The 21392-nt window shown below is 41.4% G+C and overlaps 1 protein-coding gene across 1 annotated transcript; it reads right to left on the bottom strand.

Annotated features, from left to right (window-relative positions):
* Positions 1–349: 349 nt before the first annotated feature.
* Positions 350–8630, bottom strand: lbh (LBH regulator of WNT signaling pathway). Its single transcript, XM_005723761.2, has 3 exons — positions 8382–8630; positions 3818–3920; positions 350–1214 (listed from the first exon to the last, which is right to left on the bottom strand). Exons 1-3 carry the CDS (start codon positions 8408–8410, stop codon positions 993–995), a joined length of 354 nt encoding a protein of 117 aa, XP_005723818.1. The 5' UTR covers positions 8411–8630; the 3' UTR covers positions 350–992.
* Positions 8631–21392: the final 12762 nt, after the last annotated feature.

A 21392-nucleotide genomic window follows, 5' to 3' on the forward strand; every position in this document is an offset into this window, starting at 1 on the left:
TATTAAGTGCTTTTCAAAATTTAACATTTCCCATCCTTATTCAGCTTTTCTCTTTGAACAGCAGCCTGTCGGTGACACTTTTTGTTCTCAGTCAGATCATTTTGCTGCATCATCAAAATACTGTCCATCATAAGGCTTTCAGGAGGCCAGTGTCATGAGGGGGATCATAGCATAACTTGACTTTGGTACATAACGGGGGAAAATGAACACGTCCCACATATATTTATCATGCATACCATTTTTCACCTCTGATTTTCATAACACTTTCCCCCCCCCCATTTATTTTTTTAATTTCTTTAAATGCGAGTGGCTGACAGTGAAGGACACCCCCCCCCCCAAAAAAAAACCCTCCCAAAACCAAAACATTCCCAACAACATTTTGCACAAAACCCATTCAACAGACAAGTCACAAAGTTTCAGCTTCTCCAGAACAGACAAGTCTACAGCAGTGGCAATTACAATAATAATAATAACATAGCAAACCAGATTCTGAACACAAACATTGACAGTGTACTGTACAATAATTCCCACGGGTACCACAATAGTTCTGCATACAAGTAGGAAGCCTCTGGGGTCATGACGCCAGCCATTTTGAAGTTAGGTACAGAGCAGTAGTAGCATCCTGCAGTGCGAGACCTGTCCATGGAGCACTGAGCTGCCGCTGTCCAACAGGACATCTGGTCTGGGCCGAGACACACACGGTGGTAAGAAGTAGGTGAAGGTTAGAGGTGTGCATTGTCTGATCTCTTCAAAGTCTGTTTTTGATTGATTTGCAGTCCAGGAGGATACGTTACGATGTCATAAAAGTGTGTTTATGTGTGCATATTGCTTCTCGCGTGGAGGGATTTGTTTTTCTTTTTTGGTGTCATGGGAAACGAGACGGCATCTGTCAGTTGAGTGAACTGGAGTGCTGATGTGAAGTATAACCAGTGTATGAAACGGGACAGTCCATCAGAAAGAAGAAAGAGTGTATGGGTGCTATAACACAGCCTCTAGTGCTGCGAGTTCTGTGCTGGCTGTCCATTTTGAATGCTGCTATTCTGTTCCTCTTCTTCCTCTTCGTCCTCCTCCTCCTCCTCACTGACCAAAAACTCCTCTGGAGGCCAGCGAAGCTCCCCGCTCTCAACTTCTCCTTCTGTCGGCTCAACCACAATGGATGGGAGGCGATCTTTGAGCTTACAGCAGCGGTCAAAATCCGAGGGGTCTGGGAATATCTGTAGAGAAAATACACAAATGGTTATTCATCTGTCATTAGCTGAACGGGGATACTAGTTGAGCTCTGAAATGTAGTGGAGCGTCAGCTATCCCCCCCAAAAAAGTTATTTGTAAGCAAGGCTTTTGGATTCCTACAACTTAACTTGAATCTTGTGCAAGTGTTGCAGGCGCCACTATAGGGCTGCAACGAAGGAGGAAGTGATGCGAAGACTAAACATCTGCGATAGGAACGGGTTGATTAAAATCCCAGTGGCATACCTGTGCTTACCCAACCCACATTCCTTCAGTTATACCAGCTTTCTGCATAGATGCTGCACAAGGGTCTGTATGGGTAAATGAGGCATCTCTAGCAGGACTTAGGATAAATGCTGCCTCATGTTTAATCTCAATGTCTTGGAAGGAATTGTGCCAAGCAGCTCATAGCCGCTTATGAGCGTCACCCGCAACTCTGAGGATTATACAATAGCATAATCATAACATTTTAAACCAAGAGTTAAAAAAAAAAAAGTAAAATTTCACTGCGACATGATTTGTGCATAATTAGGAAACCTATCCCTGTAACAGTCAGCTTTTGAATATTGAACACTTCTGTGGATGTAAAGTCAAAAATCTCTTCGGAAAGAACACGAAATCTGTTGCGTTATCTGCAAATCCATGTATGCTGATAAATGTGGAGTGTCACACTAAAATATTTGGATCTGAACTGAAGGGCATGAGAGACAGACTGACAACAGAGATTACACGCATTCCCTGTCCTGGCAAGATTTGACATCAACCTCAGACTTTCTCTGTTCTCAGAAACAGGAGGAATGGCCCAGGGGAAAAAAGCCTGCCACTCCTGGTCCAAGAACAGCATTTTTTTCCCCCCCTCTTTTTTGCTGTTGTTTGGATAAAGTGGATGAATATTTTTAGACCTGCATATTTCATTCCTAGACATTTGGGGGTGGGGTAAAGGGGGGCGATGTCGCTGTCTGGGCATAGAGCCGAGTGGAAAGAAAGCATTAGATGGGGCAGGAGAGAAAGTGAGACAAGAGATAGAGGAGATCCAGCTGTGTCCAAGTCTCCATGAATTCCATAGGAGACAGATGAGAAGGGAGGAAAAAGAGCTAAGAAAGCAAACGAGGAAAATCTCCCAGGTTATAAAAGGTTGTACGTGTCCATTAGTCATTTTTGTTTTACATTCTTCAAACCCAGGTGCATAACAAACTGTGCCAAGTAAATGCCATGTAATTATGTGTGCACGCAGATCCGTATTTATGTGTAATGCTTGAGTCGATCTGCATTTCTGGCCAGCATCGCTAATCCTCACTGTGCGTCAGCACCAAGGGGAGTTGGGCAGTGAGTGACCTTGCCTTCGGACCCCTAGCTAAAACATGTAATCACTTTCACTTCCAATGACAGGAAGTGAAGACACATCACCCAGGCACAATGTAGGCTATTTTAAGCTCTTCTAGCGTGGTTAGTTGTGAATCATGACATTGCCTTGTGATAATTCAGAAAGTCAACATCTACTCAGTTTTCACCATCTAGTATCATAGCTCATATTTATTTTAGTAGCTTTTGTAATAGCATCTGGGATTTCATGGCCATGGTTACTAGAGTCAAAGTCCTAGGAACTCATAATAGAGGAAGCTACTGATGGAGCATCACCAGTTCATACAGGGCTTCTCTAAGGAGATCCTGGGACATTGGGCAGGATAAGGATAGAAAGAGTGAGGGAGTGACACACTGGCACCCTCCTTTTCTCTTGGCCCCTCTCAGACAGACTCACAGCTGTGGTGTGAATTGAGTGGAGAGGAAGTGGGCCTTTTCCTCTAGGTCAGTCTACATCCTCTCTGAGTCATAGTCTTCACACACAGCTCTATACGGTTTATAAATGCACCAAACACACAGTTTGACACTATAATGAAGTTTTAAATGATCAAAATGAACTTAACAGGAGATGACCTCTTTGATAAGTATTCCATCTTCATGTTAATTTCCCTCCCGTAGAGTATTGACAGAAAGCCTTTTAATTTTTAGACAGTAAAATAATGAAGCAGCTGCATATTCAAATAATTTCATTTCTAAGATGACCCTGCTCAGCTGACAGCAAAACAAAGCCTTTGGCTACAACTTGTCAAGACCACCTGATAGCCGCTTTTAAAAACACTAATCTGTTGAGGGTTTATTTTTGTGACGGACCTCGGATAATTTGAATGTGCAGACCTCGGACAAGTCAGTCGGATAGACAGACTTTTAGGCTGTAACAACTATAATCTGCAATGTCCTTTCCATTACATATTAGAATTTTAAAGAAAGAAACAGCACAAGGGCTGTGCAATTTAGCTATAATGCTTTCTTATCATCGTAATCTCAGTATCTAGGTGGGCATTCTTGCTTTATCTTAAAACACAGATTTTTATCTGTAATAATTCTAATATTTGCTTCGCTCGTAATGATGGAAGAAAGAAAATAATCACTATATCATTAGATGATACTCAGATTCAAGATAATAAATGGATAAAAGCAGATATGAAATGACAATGCTGCATAAAAATGCACAGGCTGGGAATTTGGAAGGAAGTGCTGTTTATCTGTCATGCATGCACGTGTGTCCTACCTGGAAGGAGAGTCTGTCCTTGCTGGGGCTGAGCCTCATGTCCTCCATGGGGGTGCTGTTGATCATCACCTCAGTCATATCTCGGCTGGGCACAAACACTGGGCTGTAGGGTTGAAAGAAGAAGACAAGCAATGTGATTAGACACAGTGACGATCATAGCACAGTTGCCCGGCATCTGCAGAGAAAATAAAAACACTAAGAAGATTTATAGTGTTGAATTATCCAAATGTTTCTAATCAATAATAATGTAATCCCCGTGTATTTTGTATGGCATACTACTGCGCAGACTGTATACAGTGAAGATAAACGGATAAAAGTTCAAAGGCTATAATAACTAACACAAGCATGCCAATGAGAGAGAGAGAAACACTTATCAAACCATCTATTTGCAGCCCAGGTCTGAAAGTTATGGTTGATCTATTTCCCTGCTGATGTTTGACAGTTTTGTTTATACTCTGCACATCTCCACCACAACACAACACGCATCCAGTCCGTCTGCTTTGCTAATGCACTGCAAAGCTGCAGAGCTCATGATGCGGCTTGCATAAGGTGGCCGTTTCTCAATACAGAGTGATGTGCTCTTGCGCTAGCAACCAGAGAACAGTCATTGTGAGAGTGTGCTGGGGGCGTGCTGTGGTATTTGACTGGGGAGGAACTTGATGCACTCAGTTCCATCAAAGCTTGGCCAAACTTTCCATTTTAGATGAAAGTAGCAAGAGGTTGTTTATCCAAGCTCAGTGCATTCACTATCCAGCATTGTCGCAGTAACGCTTAAAGCAGGTCCCAAGACTCGCATAGATGCTGTCTTGAGACAAGATGCTGAGCGGCCTTCTCACGCTCTCTATTTAAAGCCTGGTGCCTAGTGGTCAGTGGCCACAGGCTTGTGGTTTGTGTGGTCACTGGCTAAAAAGGACAAAGAAAATAGAGCATGCCAAGAAGCTCACTCACATGCTCACATTATCCAGTTTGATGGGCTTGCTTATTTATTTATTTTTTGGGACAAGATGTGTGGGCTTCACTTAACCTACTTTAAATCAGAAATTCAGACGGAGGGTTTATTTTTAGATGCATCAGAAGCATGAAAATTATATTTTTTTAAAAGGTAGGCTTTGGTGAAAATGGTATTATGGTATAACTTTTCTTTTTTAAGGATCTGCTGAATTCTCTGACAGAGACATATTTTATTAAAGAAATAAATATATATTGATAAGGGGAAAAAAACTGAAGTCTCTCTACAAACAAATCTGTCAAACCCTCACTTTCACTTCATCTGCCATTACATGGAATATATTATGTGGAATTTCTGCGTAAAGTACTGTTCTGCCTTATTATCTCCATGCATGACTCATTCAAAGCACAGCGTCCTGACAATCCCCTCTGCATTGCTTCAACCTCGATGTTTGAATGGAAGATTTTTATTGTTGACCTTTGTTTTTGTTTGAGAAATTGTCAAGATGACACCAACCCACAAGAACTTTATTACATTTTGTACTGAGAACACCTAACATTAAAAAGTTAAGAGAGCCACAGGCTAGAACAGCACTCAGATCATTCACTGACCCCTGGTACAACCCAGGATTTCTAGGTCTCCGCTTTGTGTATCTGAACCTTTAATCAGTACCGTCAACTTTTGAATGTAACACATGTACCTATACACATACTGCAGTTTCTATGTAGCCTAAATTAAGATGGGATTATTAACAAGGGGGACTGAATCATGAGATATAAGACCGAGATCTTTAACCCCTGGGGCATAGAAATAATCAATTTTTCCATCCCTAAATATACACAACCTCTTGTTGTTTCAGGAAGAAAGACTGCCATCATAGCAGGGTGTACAATGGCTCTGAAAATGTTAAAATTAAAAAGCTTCCGTCTGAATCACTGTTAAGTAACCTTTTCTGCGCTAGTGAGATGACTGGCCAGAAACAATAGCCGGATATCCAGGAATAAACCGAGGAGGCTTGAGGGATATGCAAGGTTTAGGATGGGGAAAAAAAAAAAGTCAGCTCAGGTTATTCTTTAACTAATATCATCGCTGAGTGGGGTTCAGAGGAGCGTGAGGCAGACATGCAAAAACAGCAGAGGTGGAGACAGAAGGATGACAGTGAAGACCTGAGCAGGAGGAGAAGAGGGGAAAGGGAGGGAGAGAAGGAAAAGAAAGATAAACACTTAGGACTTGCCAGTCATATTTCTGTTCGGGGATCTATAAACATCCTGCTCAGCTAAGAATAACAGAACATCAGCCTAATAAAACACTAAGGGGCACAATGAGGAGGAAGTAGGGGTGCACGAGTAACAAGTCAACCTGGGAGGAAACAAACATGCACAAATAGTCCTGGAATTACTGCTTCAGGTGTCAGGGAGGGATCGACGACATGCCCCTCTCAAAGAGGACGCAGGAGTTATCCAAGCAACCAAGTGGTATAGATTAGATGCATTCAGCATGACCGCAACTCGCACGCTTACATGTGACCTTAACAGAGTTAAGGAACAGACCGCCTATTTCTGTAAGCAAGAAACACATTAAAGATACATGATCTCAATGATTAATCGGTGAGTCTGGTGGTGCAGATGGCACTTAATCTCTTACCTCTTGACCCAGTCAGCCTAATGCATACCTGGTCCTGCCAGCTTCCTAATGCCTCAGCGAGCCAGGCCACAGATAGATAGCCAGTACCATCACGAGGCCACTACAGTCCAATATGTTCTTGACCATATGTCCAAAGTTTAGAGCAATTCAGTTAATTAGTTGATTGCTGGGTTCAAGCATAGCTCTTTAAAGCGCTTGCTGTACCAAATCTGCTCTACTTATTCCTAACAACGCTGACCTTACGCTGGAGCCTTTTCACATACAAACGACATGAACTTCTTTGGGTTTCTACAGGAAAGCCTTTCCAACTGCTGTCAAAAATCTTCCTTTTCAAAACGTGAACAAAAACTGAGTCTGCTTGTTAAACAAATGTGACGGTTGTTTTATTCACCTGTCCCTGAACTTCAAAGAGGCTAGCTCCATGCTAGTTCCTTGCTTCTCTGTAGTGACGCTGACTGGAGCCCAAATGGTCTTTGCAACAATCTCACGCCACAAGAGGAATGTGAAACTTGCATTATTAACATTGTTTCCCCTCTGAACACCCCTGCTAGTCCTTACTACTACTACGACGATCATAAATCTAATGCAATGTGGCAAACACAGAGCAAAGCTGATGAGGTTCAGTGCCAAGTGCTGTGCTTTCCACCACCCAAGTCACCCAGCTCTGCAGGTATGCGGGGCTCAATGAGTAGGACCCTCAGAAGTGAGCAGGAACAAATGAGTTGAATCCAGATTCCTGTGGGCTGACCATCACTGAAAACACATCATATATCAGTGTCCTCTGCGATGTATGTGGAAAATTATCTCTTTACACTGTTGCCAAGTGCTTACTCATATTGAATAGTTTGAGAAACTCAACCAATGGAAGACATTTTTCTCTTTATATGTGATGTAGTATTTTATACAAGATGATGGCATTTTGGGAGAGAAATGTCTTCTTGTTGGCACAGAGAAAGGCAAAGACTTCAGTGCAGCATAACAATCTTGTTTCGCACTCTGAAACAGTTACACCACTCTGATAAAACTAAAGAAGTGAAGGTTTCTGACAGCAGTAACATACAAAAGACAGAAGCGCAAGCCTACTGTAAGTAAGCTCAGGCGAGAAAGCAACGTGTGGTTAAAACAAAGAGGTCGATTTTGAACTTCCTGGTAGAGACAAACAGAGGCCTACTGAGGTTTTACCAGTGCTTGCAAAACCATTTTTTTTTCAAAGCAGCTTGCATATCCTCTGTAAAGAAAGGAAAATATTTGACAGAAGAGAATTAAAAATGCCCGAACAAACAAAGACACATTCCTTATTCCTCCATCAAAGAGTGAATTATGGAGTCATGGTAAGCTACTGATTGCCGGCTATGGAAAATGTAACACTGATAACAGATATTAGTAATAGATAGGGCGCACTTCTCTTTTTGCACGTTCAGTATTTAAGACCAAAAACTGAAAGCAAAGGTCCTATTACATTCACATACAGCAAAGTAAGCCTATATGTTCCGAGCTTCCAAAAATGGCATGAAAGTGAGAAGAGATCAACTTACATTTACTGTCAAATGGACTGAAATAAGCTGAAAATGATGACAGCACAGTGAGACTAATGCACCTTTCTAAACTGGCGCATGGAGCAGTACCTAAACCTACCGAATATCCTGGTAACCATTTGATTTTTTTCTTTTAAGACCGAGACCTACAATATTCTCGTTTTCCAATCTGAGTGCTGTGACATTTCCAATTTCAGGGGCAACACCCCACAGAAAATCTCAAAGGAAACATGAGTGGGTGTAGCAACAAAAATAGGGTGGCTGATTTTAAGGGAAATCACCAATCTAAACGAAACAACTAAATCCTTCATTGTTCTTGTCTGTCAGGTGCAATGCCGAGAAATCCAGCGCCTGACATATAATTAGTTACGATTTTTAAAATGCATAAACAAAAGCACACACATAAACAGGTACGAACGGAAAACAGAGTACTCACCAGTATATCTGCGGTGAATATACAGACATGAATTCACACCTGCTGTCACTTCTGCTGGGGGATCTAATTGCTGCCGCTTACTTCTCTTTACTTTTATTTATTTATGTATTTATTTTATTTTTTTCTCTTTGTCTACCACAAAAGCAAAACGGGATGCTCACGCAAAGCGAAAGTCACTGTTCAGCGAAGTCTCGAAAGCCTGCCCTTCAAATTGGTGCGTCTGATCAGATCCACAGCTGTGGCGGAGCATTTATGCGAGAGGCGTGTACTCGAGCAGCCAGAGACACACCTCTCCTCAGCACGAGCCAAAAATCCTCAATGGCAGCTCATTAACGACAAGAGCCAATCAGAGCACAGGCTGACTGGAGCTCATCCAGCCTCCAGCCCTGATGACGGCAAACGCGGCTGAACCCGCTCATTGGGGACGGGCGAAGAGATGCTGCGCGATGATTTGCAGTCTCTAAGGCAACTAAATGACAGCCTTACCTCCCCTTGAATGACAAAAGCACTCCAATTCGCCCGCTAGTTTATTCGTGACATTTATCCAAATGAGGAGGAAAAAAAGGCTCATTCATAAATATATTCCAAGGGCAAGTCAATGTCTGTAGACTTCGGCAACAACGCAGGATGGTATTTATTTATTTATTTTGCAAGCCTTTACTGTGTTATATCATAGAATGCAAGCACAAGATGACCACAGATTATTATCAAATTATTGTCAGCGGATTTTGTTTTCCATGACCTCACCATGCTTATTCTGTGTTTTTGGTCAATATCACATAGTCGACCTTCATACCTCACAGAATGCCTATTTGCGTTTTCCGAGCACGCCATGTACTGTACATTTATTTCAGAAAGAGCAGGTGCACTCTTCAGGGGCTGGTGATATAATGCAGGTAGGACTCCACTGCCCCCTTGTGACCAACTAAAAACAAGTTTGATTTGTTGCCCCACTCATTCAAAACACTTTGAAATAAACGCCTTTATGATACAGCAATTAGTATCTACAATATTTCTTATACGGTTCTCCTATTTAAAAACATCTTCAGTATGCCATTGACACAACATCTTGTTTCAGGCAAATTCATGTCAAACAGGCATGGCTTAGTTACTAAAAAAGAATTTGGATTGCAAAGTCTATATGCTATATTTGGCACTTGCCAGCTCTTTGAGACTTAGGTAAAAGGTAATGCCTCAGCAACAGATAGAAAGCTGAGCATTACAATATAGCTCCTCTGGGTATGAACTCCTGTGGTGCAAGCACAAAGCTGTTCAACAATGTGTCCATGTAGTTTTAAGCCCCTGCACTGTGGGCACTGTGTGGGTGTTGGAAGGGCTGCATATCTCACCGCAGTTATATTTTATTTAAAGCCCCTGCATAGTATAGGACTTTAACATTCACACCCTTGAATAGGCTGGAGCTAAAGTTAGCAGCATTTGCCACTGATGTCATTGCAGCATATTGTTACAAATATAAACAGGTATTTTCACTTGGTTCTTTGCCATCCTATATATTTATATACCATTAGCAGCTACCTTGGGTATGAGTGACTCAGCCAGTTACATCATCACATCACTGTCACATGATGTAATGGGCAGCACTGAGTTTGGCATCCCCTAACAAGACATCAAGAAACAACATATCGTTAGCTTCATAGCATAAGTGCCTAAGTCATTTTTTTGTGATTTTTTTAGGCAGACGGACAGGATAATGCAGCAGTGGTAGGGGAGTAAAGTTAGGCAAAAATCTCAATTTGACCAAAAAATGACTTAGGCACTTATGCTATGAAGCTAACGATATGCAAGATTTAAGATTCACTGACACCAAATGCCCACATGATGTCACCAGTGTCAAAGAAGTTTCCGAGAAGGGACTGAACAAGATGGGTGGCAGCCAACAGGAAAATGCTGCTAGCCAGGTTAAACTCATATTTAGTAATTGCATGAACTAATTTAAACTAAAGTGATTTGTTTTACAGCCTTCTCAATAACTGCATGAAACTATAACTGTAAGATGTTACCGCATTCACAAGTAAAACTGGATGCTGGGCTGTAAAACAAACATAATCAGTTTATAGTTACTTTTTTAGGATAACACATTTAATTTGAGTTTATAAAATAGAAATGTAAAAAATATTATTTATGTTAATTGTCCTCAAAGTTTAGCACTCAATACCTCTTTTTTCCCCCTTTATTACAGCCCTTATGCCTTTTTTCTGTAAAAAAAATTGATTTCTAAATATAGAAATAAAAAACCTGACCTATCAAAGTAATTGTGACAAAAAAGGTTAAGGAAAATATTTACGATGCTGCAAATGAATAGGTTAGAAATGATGTGTCTGTGAAGTGAGTTTTGCACTGTTTGTCAGCATAAAGCACAGTGTTTGAATACATGATTTATTTTGCAACCACACTGCATGAAACAAAAAGACCTGCTTCTGTTTGTGCATCAATGCCTCTCCTAGCCCTGATACTGGTTAATTATAATTGATGACTAGTTAATTGTAAATGATTTTAGGATTAATTACATTAACTTATCTCACAACCATGAAAAGTTAAATCTGATAATGTGAACAGTCCAAATACACAGTAGAATGGATAGTGTGTCTAAAGCAATCCTTTCCCTCACTGAAAAAGCACAGAATCAAGAGAATGGCGACCCCCACTGTTCAATTTGCAGATGTGCTCACCAGCTGCTTTTTTTTCAAGGCTTCACAAAAACAGTTGTACATCTGGCCAGGCATGGATGTCTCGGTGGAGCAGAGGGGAGGCCGAGGACCAACTGCACAATGTGTAAATGAACGAGGCCCTGAAGGGGACGGCAGTCAACAAGCACCCGTTGTGTTCCTGGCTGCTTTTCAAAGTAGGCTTAGGTTTCTTCTTGGACTATGATCATACCAAGTAATGCTGCATCTGTCATGGTCTTCTTTTATTTATTTTCGTTCTCTTTTTCATCATCACGGTTCTCTGCCTTTGCTGACATTGAGCACAGCTTTGAACAGAAACCTACTGGAGAAGCACAGTAAAGACATATTTCTCAGTCTCAAGAATGTGCAGCAGTTCTGTGTGTTACAGCCAGGAAACATGTTTTTGCAGAATAAATCTCTCCTCCATACATCAGCCCGACAGTTTCCATTTTCACATTGCTTTTTTTCCCCTTTCTTTTTAAAAAAATATGTGTTTACATCCATTAGTGTAAGCATGTGCATTCCTGTATGTTGTACCCTGTTTGGGAATATGAGTGCTTGTAATTTTTTCTTATTCATTCATGTGTGTTTGTGCATGTGTGCTGCTTAGGGACATCTGATCACCGGGCTTGCCGCACGCCACACCGCTTGCAGGTGGTCTGTCTGCACTTAGGGGCCGAGAACATTTAATATTTCATAGGAGCAGAGTACACCCCTGGACGCCGTCATTGAGTCCACATGTCCTGCAAAAAGAAAGCTGGTCTGTGAACACTCGGCTGAAATATGCGGCCTGCCGGCCCCCTCTCCACCATGCTGCTCGCTCACTTGCTGGGCCTCACAATTAAAAGCTAGCCACAGCTACAGATGTTGGCAGCTGTCTTTAACCCTTGATGTGCCACTCTGTTATTACAATCTGCTATTTTATCCTGTGTGAAATGTAGATAAAGGTCAGGTAACTTACCAGAACGTGTGTTGGTTTACAGAGAAAGAAAAGCAGAAGCCAAGAAAAAGCCAGACAAAGAAAAAAAAGGAGAGAGAGAGAGAAGAGAAAACAGCAAGAGTTTCCCAAAGCATTTCATTTTGAGAGGTTCCAGACTGAGTGTGCGAGCATGCAAGCTAAACCCTCAGCTCCAACAGTTTTAGTGCCCCCTCCAACCTCTATTCACCATATAAACAGGAAACCAAAACCAAAAGTGTTTATAACCACCTTGCAAAATCCAGTGTTAGGAATTTCAAGCTCAGGTCAGAATTTCTTTCACCATTTGTCACATTCCAGCGAGGCCAAACCTTGCTCTGTATTTGCCGTCATGTACGCAGTGGAATTGGACTTCGGCCAAAGAGAACAGAAGGAACTTCACCGGCACCATTATTCAGCAAGGTCAAACCCGATTTAGGTTTGAAACCAAAGCCAAAACAGGGCATCTTGAAACTGTTAGGAAACTATTCCAGATCTTAAACAGACCAGGGGGACTGTGTACATCTCCCTAATTGCACATGTCAATTTATGTACAAGCACTTGGTTTAGTCAAGCTCCATTACCCCCCCACCCTCCATCCCATCCCACCTCACTTCTCTTTTTCATCTTATTCACAAACTGAGCTCGGTGGATGTATATGAAAATTATAACACATGATTATGTGTGTCGCTCACACCATTAAGACGTGTATTCTTTAGTGGGGTAAACGGTGAGGTAAAGAAACACACACACACACACACACACACGCACACGGGCGCTCAAAACAAGTCGCTGAGACAAACCATTTCAATTCACAGCTTGACAGCTTGTTAATGTTGTGTGACTTGTCTGGGAACAAAAGATGCATTGCAGAAACTCAAGATTGCATGTAATTAATCCAATCCCAGCAATAACTCTCTCAGATGTTTACTGTATTCCGCTATCAGTGCTTAGGGAGACAAATGAAGACCTCACACATCCATGGGAGTCTGCTGCTTCCAGATAGAGCGGATAGCAGGGCAGGTGAAAGAGCTGTTGCTCGCTTCTTAAGCCGCCGAGCACTATATAATGTTTTAACACACTTATTATAACCCTTTAGGGATCTAACTACCATAATGCTGTCATCACCTGGTCTCAGAGCTGTGGTGCGTTTGTGTGACACAATCGTCCGTGAGAGAGAACCATGGGAGACCGACCAAAGCAAACACAAAGCAGAGATTATGTAGGCTTTCCCCCATGAGATTTGGTCTTTAATAGATCTTTAATTCACATTGATTGCTGACATAAATATTTATATATATATATTTTACCCAGTTTCATCTTTACATGGCAGGGCTGGAGCGCATATTATTTCAGACACCAGTCCTAAGCGATACTAAGTAAACACAGGGCCAGTATTGACTATACCAATATTGATACCAATACTTTTAAGCTTTAAATGCAGCTTTTGTAGGGCAGAGCAGTGTCTCATGATTTATGAGATGAATCATAATCCAATTTGCAAATTCTGAACACAATAACCACTAAATCACTGTGATTTTTACTTTCTATAATAATAAGGAAGTTAACAAAAGAAGAAACACCTTTCAGCTTGTCATATATTTTGAAATTGTTTTATTTTTAGACCTTAAATGTAAATGTGCCTGGCTCTTTCTATAGACCACAAAAATGCATGCGACAGTAAGAACAAAAAGGTTCTGATATTTTTTAATAGTCCTTTAAGATATATTTTTAAGGTCAATTTGATATCAGTCTGATACCAATACCAGCGTCAGTATCAATGCTATCGATATTTAGATAGATCTGCTCACCTCTACCAATGGTCCATTATATGGTGCCCCTGCAGGTGGTGGATTACTAGTGGGAAAATTAAGGAGCTAAATAAAAATGGATTTTTATTAAATAAAGTTTACCGATGCGATCATGCAGACCTCTTCTCCAGAAAAGTTCAACTGGATTCTTTAAAAAAAAAAATTCCTAATAAATGTAAAGAAAAAAAAAACGTTAAAATTGTGGCGTATGGCTCGTGAAATTGTTCCTGCTTCTGAGGTGGAGCTTGCCAGGAAAAGTTCAAGAACTGCTGCATTTGGGGAAAGGAAAAAAAATCTGTCAATTAAAAAGAAATCTTTTCACAACAACTTCACAGTGTCTGTACCCTGGCTATTTTGGATTTTCGAGTAAATAGCCATGTTTGCAAAGCAATCTTCTGGTGGACACTTTTAAATCTAGATGTAGGATGAAAGTGAGGCAAGGCTCCGGCACGGTGACCTCAAAAACAAAAACAACAAGGCTGTAAAAGTCAAATCATCTTTCTCTGCATCTGGATCTGTAGGACAATAAGACAAAAAAAAAAACTAAACTAAATTTTAAAACTGTAAAAGTTGTATGCTTATTATGCAGGAGAGAACAACCATCCAGAAGCATAGCGTTGTTACAGTTCTATCTGTGATTCAGCTTTGGTGTGTTCTTGATTTGTGGCACTACATGATTAATCCTGGTTGGTGTGGAGGACGGTGACTTTCATTGCCCTGTTGCGAGCCATAATGACTTCAAACACTAGGGTAGCCTATTCAAACAGGATTAGCTGTTTTCCCCACTTCACACAGGCAAAATTACCCTACCCCACCAAATATTTCAATAGTGGGTACATTGGGTTGTTAAAATACCTTTAAAAGGTCACCCAAAGCCATCATCAAGGTTTGTTGTCTCACAAGTTCTGAGTTACACTGAGAGGCGGTCAGGATGTCTTCTGGGCTTTGCAAAGAGGGGAGTCACTCTCCCGGTTCACAGGAAAGATGGCCAAACATGTTTGCTCATGCCATGGGACACAGTGTTTTCAGGGGAACAGCAGGAGCAGCACAGGGTGGGGAGGAGTGAAAGAAAGAGCGAAGGAGTCTGGTGGCCACATGTCGCTGGTGCTGCTCAGTGCTTGGATATTGCAGTCTTTCGTGTTAAACATCGACACATAGGCTGAAAATAAACCAAATACAGGGTTAGAGTTGTGGACTGACGTAGACAGGCCTCAGCTAGGATTTCTTCACAGTTCAGGGCTGAAAACCAACCCTGATCTTCAAAGTTTCACCTCAAAACACTCTGAATGACTTAAATGCTTCAATATTTCTATTCATCTCCAGATTTCACTATAATACCAATGACTTAGTTCAGGTGATGTTGCAGCCTGATGTTTATGAATTTGGATATAAATATTTACATGACCATAATTCTGCTTCAGATCTAAACATCTAAACTCTCTTAAAGTGCTGCAAAACACAGTTATTGATTCCACTATAGCTGAAAAATTATATGCTGGTACAATGCCAGCCCTGTTGCCATATTAAGAGCAGACATGCCTATATTAGTGTCAGCGACACAGAGAGGTACGTCTCATTACCACACAGTAAAACTGGTAAAAGAAGACTTTAATTGCTTGGTTGCTGTCCTTTGAAAAGCCAAGTTTTCCTTGAAAAAAAAAAAAGCTTCCAAAAGCAGACAAACAGAGGTTAAAGCAGGAGGAGAGAGCCACATCAAACGAGGGGAGTACATGAATCTGTCAACAATGAAGGGCTATTACTGTAGGAGCAGCACCCAGCCTTTGGGAATATGCTGTCAGCTTTGTCATTAAAGGACTGACCTGCACAGGAGAATCCTCAGGCTAGCTCGCACACTGCTGCTGATTTGCTGTTACTTAGCAAAATTTTGTGATCACAGTCATGCAAAGAAGGTTTCAAAATCGCACTCTTTTTTCCAGGTCTAGAAGAATGTGTGTGCGTGGTAAAGGGAGAGAGAACAACAGCGCGATTAACAGCATATGTGTGTGTTTGCATCCTGTCTGTGAAATTAGAAACACAAACACATCCGATCTTAAACAAGCTTACACCATCCAACTTCTGTGAGCAATTACAAAAGTATCGACAACATTACACACCGACTTTGACATGCTAGGCTTAAACCCTTCACCTTTCCCAATGAGTAAACACACAGATCGGTGATAAAGCTAATGGGGCTCCTGCAAACGAGCCACACGGGGAGCAAAGAGAGAGGGAGTGATCCATCTCCATTGTAGGTAACCTTCTCCTCAGTCCAGCCTGGGGACAGGGGAACCACCGCAGAGCTTGTGCGGTAGTTCATGAACCTGTCTGTCTGCTGTCAGACTGCTGTCACACACACATCAGGGAAAGCATCAATACACGCTGGCCTTTCCCCTCGTTTTTCCAGGTCTATGTGTGCGTGTTTTGATTGCTGACGGCCATGTCAGGAGTCAAGTAGAGCCTCTTAAAATGTGGCCTAGGGGCAAGGGTCATCCGCTAATGAGTAGAAGCTTTTTTTCCCCTTTGTTGGCAGGGAGGGAGTAAGGAAATGTGCTCACTAGGTGGTAGCGAGGTGAAGAGGGGGAGAGAGGGGAGGAGAGAATGTGTGAAGAGATGGGTAGTGGCAGGGGAGAGAAAGGGTGAAAGGGCCCAAAGGGGTGGACGGTGGTGGGGGGTGTCAGGAAGTAGAGCGAAATGGGGAGACAAGAGGTGAGGTCTCAGGTGAGAGGGGGTGATAATGATAAACTGTGCTTCTCTGCCGTGTCTCACAGACAGATGGAAAAAATGGGACGAGAGAATAAGATGATTAAAGTGAGTTTAGGTTTAGAAAGCACTTGATTGAATTACTTTTAAAAGTCCAATTCTACAGCACAGCCAGCAACCATGTGGCTGTGGTGGTTAAAGTGAAAGCTTAAGTCTGTTTGTCTGGTTCTCAATCCCTATGACAAGTCAGACTTTAAATGACCAAAATAACTACACTTGACTAGCTCACTAGCAGCTCAGGTTTCACTGTATCAATGGGAAATTTTGGCAACTGATGAGGAGTTTTAGAACTTTAAGCCGCAGACATTTACAGAAACTGTTTAAATGTCTAGTGTCACACTGAACATGCTTGCTTTTTACTTATTGCTTGTCTGTTTTTTACATTTTATCCTTGGTGTTTGGCGAACTGAAGAAAAATTTCCAGAACAAACGGAGGGTAAACGTATATTGTAATCTACTCCATGCTGTATGTGGATGTGTGATAAACAGCTACTATTATCAGGGATCCACATGCAGCACAACGGTTATCCCTCCCCGCTACACACGAGGTGTCATATAGGAGCTTGTCAGAGGCCAGACTGACCGACCCTGACATACTCATAGTGTTTCACAAGATGCACCTCATACCTCACGGTCTGTATCCTATTGGGTCTGAGACCCTGACAGAGAAGCATGCATGAGGATGTGTAGATGGGACCCTGGTGGAGAAGAAAGCTAGCCCTTGTGCTTGGAGAGTTAACCTAAAGTGCTGCAATATCACACAGTGCAAAGAGATGCTTTTTGTTCCCTTGGTTCATCTGATATGACCTTTACCTCGGCAGCCAAGAGGTGTATGTGTGTGTGTGTAGCTTTGTGAGCGTGTTTGTGTTAGCAGCGGCGGGCCGTTTGAAGACGCCTTGATGGTTCTTTTGGTGCTCTCCAGGAAACGTTTGTCTGTGCATTGGATGAGCTCCTCCAGATGTTCCCATAACTCCACCGGTTGTGTGTGCGCGCATGGTGCAGCGTATATCTAGATGAGTGAATGCACGTGTGCTTATTCGTGTACATGTCTATGTGTTTAGATAGAAAGAAGAGGAAGGTGGGCCATGTTCCAATTAGAGATGGGTAAATTGTTGATGTAAAAGAAACTAAAGCTAACATTTACAGGCCGTGACTCTGTGATGTCTCCCATTGTGCCTTCGCTCTGCACTGTGGCATTGAGCCTAAAGTACCGTTCAGATGAGAGACGGGCCTGAAGGACTGTTTTTAAATTCCACATTATAGTTTCCAAAGTGCACTTCGGTGCTCTAAACACATTTTAACATAAAATCACCACAGAAAACACTTAAGAGTACTCTTTTTTTTCTTGTCTGAACTTTAAATGCCCTGCTGAAGTGTCAATGAGCAAGACACAAACTCCTATTCAGCTCCAGGCAAGCTGATCTGTGGCTGATCTGGGACTTTGACCCCTCTGCGGACAAGGGAGCAAGTTAATATATGATTTTCCTTTGTGAAAACAGAGAACTACAGAAGAGCCATAAAATCACTCACAACTTAATGGCCAGTAAGAGACAAACCTGAATGCACCAAAGGTGCATATACGCTGCCACAGTGTGATGGTGAGAAAAAAACACAGTCTTTTTGGAGCAGTGAAGTAGTTTAACCAGGAAAAGTTGAAAACATTTCTCACAGATGCCACTTTTGTGCAACACTAAACTATTAACAAAGTAAACATGCTGCCTGTGACATTGCCAGTTCATTGCAGACCATTAAAACAACAGCAAAACAATCTCCCCTTAAGACCCATTTATCATATGGTCTTCGTCAGCAGTTTGAATTACCTCGTTATTCTGAACATATTTAGAACTTGAGTAGTTCATTTTGGCTTTGGACTTATCAATTAATAATGCAATAATTCATTCTGGAAAGTTCCAAAGCAGTTGAGCAACATTCATCTGCTGATCAAAACCATGTGATGCAGCTGAAAGCTTCAGACAAAAACGAAGTCACTTCCCTTTTCTCCCTTTTGCTTGCTCTTCTGTTTTAATCGCTTATATTTAGGAGACTACCTATCTTAGCGGGTTCCCCACCAAAACTTCCCGTATTTGAATGCAATTAGAAATTGAGTGGTTAAAATGTTCATTCACGTCACTGCATGCAGTCATGCTCGCTAGCAATGGCCATATGGTGTCACACCACAGACAGTCCTCCATTTTTAAACACGTGAATGACTTATAAAGTCATGCAGAAAATAAGTTCTCAGTGGCAAAGGATGTTTTACAAGCTATTGAATCATGGAATGCACTTAGTTGTTTTTTTAAGCTTCTTCTTGTACATGATTACATATAGGAAATGTCTGTTTGCTTCTTCTCACTGAGGTACAGCAGTGTGTCTTAGAAATTATAACAGATACAGGATTTCTAAAGACAAATTCTAGCAGAAGCATATAAAAAAATAAAAGAGGGCATCGGATTGAGGCATGGGGTGCACCACTGTGATGACTAATCTTGAGTGTTTACCACATCCTTGAGATTTTTTCAAAAGCAGGCCAAGTGAAATTAAAATGGCTTGGTTTCTGGCACTAAGAAACATCCAAAGCCATTTGGCTTCTTAAGAAAAAACATTTTCTTGACTTTTGAACTGGTTTAAACTGGAGGTGTAATATTAAAAAGAGCTATGATAGTTTTTTTTTCTTCAAGACTCAGTATAGTGGTGCAGGAAACATGAAGAAAATACCTGCATGTGATCATCAAAGGTACTGAACAATAACATTGAACAAAGAAAAACACAATGCAATGATTTACAAATCTCATAAACCCATATTTTATTTACAAGAGATCTGTCAAGGTACGGCTGTGTGGCAGGCAGGATGTGGGACCCAAACGCAAAACACTCAACAGAGGAATAAACTTAAAGAGGCTTCTTTATTGCAGTAGCATATTTTACAAAACAAAAACTTGCAAAAACAATACCAAAACTAGAAACTGGGAACGAATAACAAAAACACTGGGAAACCTGGAAACTAGGGATGGCGCTCTCAGGGAGCACAGAAGGAGACACACACACAATATGGAGAGGGGATGACACAACACTGACTGAGAGAAACACAGGGCTAAAATACACGGAGGGATAACGAGGGAATGGGACACAGGAGGTGAGCACACCTGGGAGTAATCAAACACAATGCGAACAGGGGAAGCCAAACTAGACATGAAACACAGACTTACAAAGTAAAACAGGAAACATAACACATAGACGTGGACTTGACAAGGGGATACAGAGCAACCATGGAACACAGAGACATAAACCAGAATACTGAGAATGCTAACATTGAAACCAAAAGACTAGAAATGATAAATACTGACAAAATCAAAATTCAATAAGAATGCACAACTCAAAACACTGGGTCACTGACCCAGGACCGTGACAAGAATATAGAAAACATCAAATGTTTAAACTCAGAACATGATTGCAGGAACACATCTCTAAAAAGTTGAGAAAGGCTCATGTGAAGGGAATGTGAAGAGTAGTGTCACGATCCTGGGCCATTTTGCCCCAGTGTTTTGACTTTTAGTTTATGTTTAAGTCCTTTAGGTTTCCTAAGTTTAGTTCTATCATGCCTAGGTTGTCATTATAGCTCTTTGTTATTAGCTTCCCCTTGTGTCTTCCTAACCCTGTGTTAAGTCTCCCTTGCCCTTCATGTGTTTCATGTCTTGTGTTGTCAAGTTCATGTTGTCATATCTGTGTCTCATTATGTTTCCTGTTTTATTTTGAAGAGGTCTTGTGATCCTGTGTTCATTGTGTTTAGTTTTACTCTTCCACTGTGACATTGTTATGTTCATTTGTGTCAGCTGTTTCCCCGTGTGTTTCCACTTCCCCTGATCACCTGCTGTGTGCTTTTAGTCTGTGTGTGTTCATTCATTCCTTGTCAGCGCGTCTGTTATGCTATCTTGTCTCCATCATTATGAATTTATGCCAGGTGTCCATGTTTCAGGGTTCTGTTATGTTTAGTTCACCCAGTTTAGGTTATGATTTAGTTTTGCCTTTGCCTTTGTTTTGTATCTCTTAATCCAGCCTCTAATAAACAGCTCGTTTTCAGTTAATATTAAGTTTTGTTATTTTGCATGTCTGCACTTGGGTCCACCTTCTTCACTTCTTACAGTCTGCCTCACCCAGACTGTGGCAAGTAGTTGCAGGAGGTTTGAAAGAATGGGAACGTTGTTCTGTTCTCGGCCGATATAAGTAAAGGTACAGGATATATTGCTAAAATATGCAGGGCATTCCATGACTTCACCAATGAAGGTACCTTTCCAAAAAAAAAGTTGCCAATTCCATAGGCCCTGATGGACTCCTATACCATCAGTGATGCGGGCTTTTGAACTGAGCCCTGAGAACAAGTTGGATAGATCATCTGCTCTTTAGTTCAGAGGATACAGCATCCAAGTTTACCCCAAAGAATCTCAATTCCTATTCATCTGAGCACAGAAGAGTTTCCTTAGTCCATTTTCAACGAGCTTAGGCCAGAGAAGACAGCAGTGTTTCTGGACCATATTCTTTGCATGACTTTGTCTTTGCATGATAGTTTTAACCTGCAAAGAACTGGAAGTGTTCCTGAACCCATGCAATGATTTGCATGACAGAATCAGGACTGTTTTTAAAGCAGCACCACGCATAGTTCTGACTATCACGGGCTTGTCTTTTATACACAAAAAATCTCTCCAGATTTGAGGAATCTCTTGATGATTGAATGTATTGTAGAAGATGAAATATTCAGTCTTTACAATTTTACATTAATGAACATTATTCTGAAAATGTTCCA

This window comes from Pundamilia nyererei, unplaced genomic scaffold (genome assembly GCF_000239375.1).
Source record: "Pundamilia nyererei isolate P.nyererei 1_Seehausen unplaced genomic scaffold, PunNye1.0 scaffold00010, whole genome shotgun sequence".
Classification (NCBI taxonomy): domain Eukaryota; kingdom Metazoa; phylum Chordata; class Actinopteri; order Cichliformes; family Cichlidae; genus Pundamilia; species Pundamilia nyererei.

Excerpts from the sequence above, each read along its gene's own strand:
- lbh (XM_005723761.2), bottom strand. The coding sequence starts at position 8,410 with ATGTCTGTATATTCACCGCAGATATACTG. Across the intron at positions 3,921-8,381 it reads TATTCACCGCAGATATACTG|CCCAGTGTTTGTGCCCAGCC; the intron begins GTGAGTACTCTG and ends TCAACCCTACAG. Across the intron at positions 1,215-3,817 it reads AGGACAGACTCTCCTTCCAG|ATATTCCCAGACCCCTCGGA; the intron begins GTAGGACACACG and ends TTTTCTCTACAG.